General features: G+C 36.5%; 1 protein-coding gene across 8 annotated transcripts in view; it reads left to right on the top strand.

Moving 5' to 3' along the window:
- The first annotated feature begins 268 nt into the window (after nt 1-268).
- The window catches only part of GULP1 (GULP PTB domain containing engulfment adaptor 1), an 81533-nt gene continuing 79239 nt past the window's right edge, over nt 269-2562 (top strand). For all 8 annotated transcript variants that reach the window (XM_027704915.1, XM_027704916.1, XM_027704914.1 and 5 more), the window contains exon 1: nt 269-372. In XM_027704915.1, the coding sequence (XP_027560716.1) occupies nt 345-372 (28 nt within the window). In that variant the 5' untranslated portion in view covers nt 269-344. The remainder of the gene's footprint in view (nt 373-2562) is intronic.

Here is a 2562-nt window from a genome sequence, read left to right as displayed (position 1 = left end):
ATATTGTGGATCGAAAATTAAGAATACAAGTGTATCAGTTTTTTTAAGTGAAGAAAATACAGAAATCACTGTACAGTCTGATGTAAATGGAACAAGAAGGTAATACCCCTGATAGAAGGCAATTTTTTCAGTATTGAATCCTCAGCAAAGCACACCTCCCTTTTATTTCTCAGAATTATTTCAGAATTCTTGAGGTCATTTGCGTTGTCTTTCGTGTGAAGATAATGAGAACTTCAAATACAATAATGGAGTTTTCTATTTTCTTGTGTGTTTTGTTCTGCAGGTTAAAGTGGGGAGGGAAAAACCAAACCCAGAAGCATCATTGACTGGATAGATTTTTCAACATGAATCGTGCTTTTAGCAGAAAGAAAGGTAAGTAATTTAGCTTATATTCCCTGGAGACATAAACAGCCTGTAAAAATTCTTTAGAATATTAAGAATTATACAAGGAAGAACTTAAAAATTGCACTGAATTAACTAAGTAGGAATGAGCAGCCTTCCATAAGATGTACAGAGTGAAAGATTCTTGATTGGTAGTTACGGAGCTTTCTGAACTCTAAAGCTTATGTTGAATTTCAGTTTGTTTCTTTTTTTATTGCAAGATGTGTGTACACACACACACACACATGTAAATATATTTAGACAATACATTCACTTTTTTCTTTTTTTGCCTGCATATCCCAAAGGACGTGCTGGAGGGTTTTAGAACTTCCAAAGTGTTACTGATTTCTGTATTATACATAATCACTGGATTCTTATTATTGGAGAAGCTATTTTAGAAAACTGTGTTTAATACACCTGAAATATCTCAGACAGCAGGATGTTTCTTAGCTTTAAGAAGCTATTCTGCATTTGTGGCCATCTGAAATGGTATGATTTCCAAAAGAATATCAAGTCAGTAAATATTCAGAGGTATTATATATGTTACTCCTCTGGTTTGCTTATTCTCTTTTCATGGTCTATTTATGATTAAACATAAGCCTTTAGATGGAGCATCAGAGATGCAGCTTTTTTTAATGACAGATTTATTGTTATTTTTCTCATTTGTTTGTAAGGTAGAAAATACTGAGTATTCATTCCTTTATTTTTTTTAATATATTTTCTTCTAGAGATCACTGAGTGTGATACACACTGAGCTGAAGGCCCTGTGTTAATAACTAAGTTGTAACCTCAATGGGACGAACTGTAAATATTTTGCTTATGTAAAAAGAATCTCTGCTCTGGCATGGATGTCAAAGCTGGAAATCAAAGGAATCTGCCCTACCTTAGAACAACCTGCAATGGCAGCATCCCTGCACCCTGCTCATGTAGTACATTTATTTTTTAAAGCCAGATAAATCAAGGCAAGGGAAGCCCAGAATGTCAGCAGGTGTTGGAAAAGGAAGATACACTTATTTACAAAGGATACAGAACAGGATGAAAGATCATTTAATACCCCAGTAGCACAAAGAAATAAGCTTAAATCCACAGCCTGTGCTCTTCTCTGATGTATTTCTATGTAGATCTTTGTAACACCTCTACCAAGGGAACTGTAGCTCCCAGCTGCCAGCCTTCTTCCAGATCCTCTCAGAGACCATTTCCAACATTTTTTTTTTAATTCTGGGTTGATTTATCTGGGAAAGAAACTTGGGGTGTGTAGATTGTTTTATCTAGGAGACCCTAAAACTTTTTTCCTTTTTTTTTTTTCTAATTCCCTCTGATAAGGTTTGAAACTCAGCCTTCCATGTTTCACAAACAGACCAGTTTTATGTGTTTTTTGGGATATTTCCTCAGTGTTTTCACTTGGACTCAGAGCATTAAAATGCTCTTTCACTATTTCTTATTGCCCTTTGCAGTACCTGCATCATGGCTTTATGGTCAAATTGTGAAGTGTAAGGGAAGCCCAGAATGTCAGCAGGTGTTGGAAAAGGAAGATCCACTTATTCCCAAAGGATACAGAACATGATGAAAGATCATTTAATACCCCAGTAGCACAAAGAAATAAGCTTAAATCCACAGCCTGTGCTCTTTGCTCTAGTTCCCTGTGTTGGTGTTTGTAACACCTCTACCAAGGGAGCTGTAGCTCCCAGCAGCCAAGCTTCTCACAGGTCATCTGAGAGACCATTCCAACATTTTTTTTAATTCTGGATTGATTTATCTGGGAAAGAAACTTGGGGTGTGTAGATTGTTTTATCTAGGAGACCCTAAAACTTTTTTCCTTTTTTTTTCCTGATTCCCTCTGATAAGGTTTGAAACTCAGCCTTCCATGTTTCACAAACAGACCAGTTTTATGTGTTCTATGGGATATTTCCTCAGTGTTTTCACTTGCACTCAGAGCATTAAAATTCTCTTTCACTATTTCTTATTGCCCTTTGCAGTACCTGCATCATGGCTTTATGGTCAAATTGTGAAGTGTAAGGGAAGACCAGAATGTCAGCGGGTGTTGGAAAAGGAAGATCCACTTATTCCCAAAGGATACAGAACAGGATGAAAGATCATTTAATAGCCCAGTAGCACAAAGAAATAAGTTTAAATTCACAGCCTGTGCTCTTTGCTGTAGTTCCCTGTGTTGGTGTTTGTAAC

The sequence above is a fragment of the Neopelma chrysocephalum genome, unplaced genomic scaffold (genome assembly GCF_003984885.1).
Source record: "Neopelma chrysocephalum unplaced genomic scaffold, ASM398488v2 Primary Assembly neopelma1_298, whole genome shotgun sequence".
Classification (NCBI taxonomy): domain Eukaryota; kingdom Metazoa; phylum Chordata; class Aves; order Passeriformes; family Pipridae; genus Neopelma; species Neopelma chrysocephalum.
Note: the sequence above shows the minus strand (reverse complement) of the source record. Positions and strands in the feature narration are given on the sequence as shown.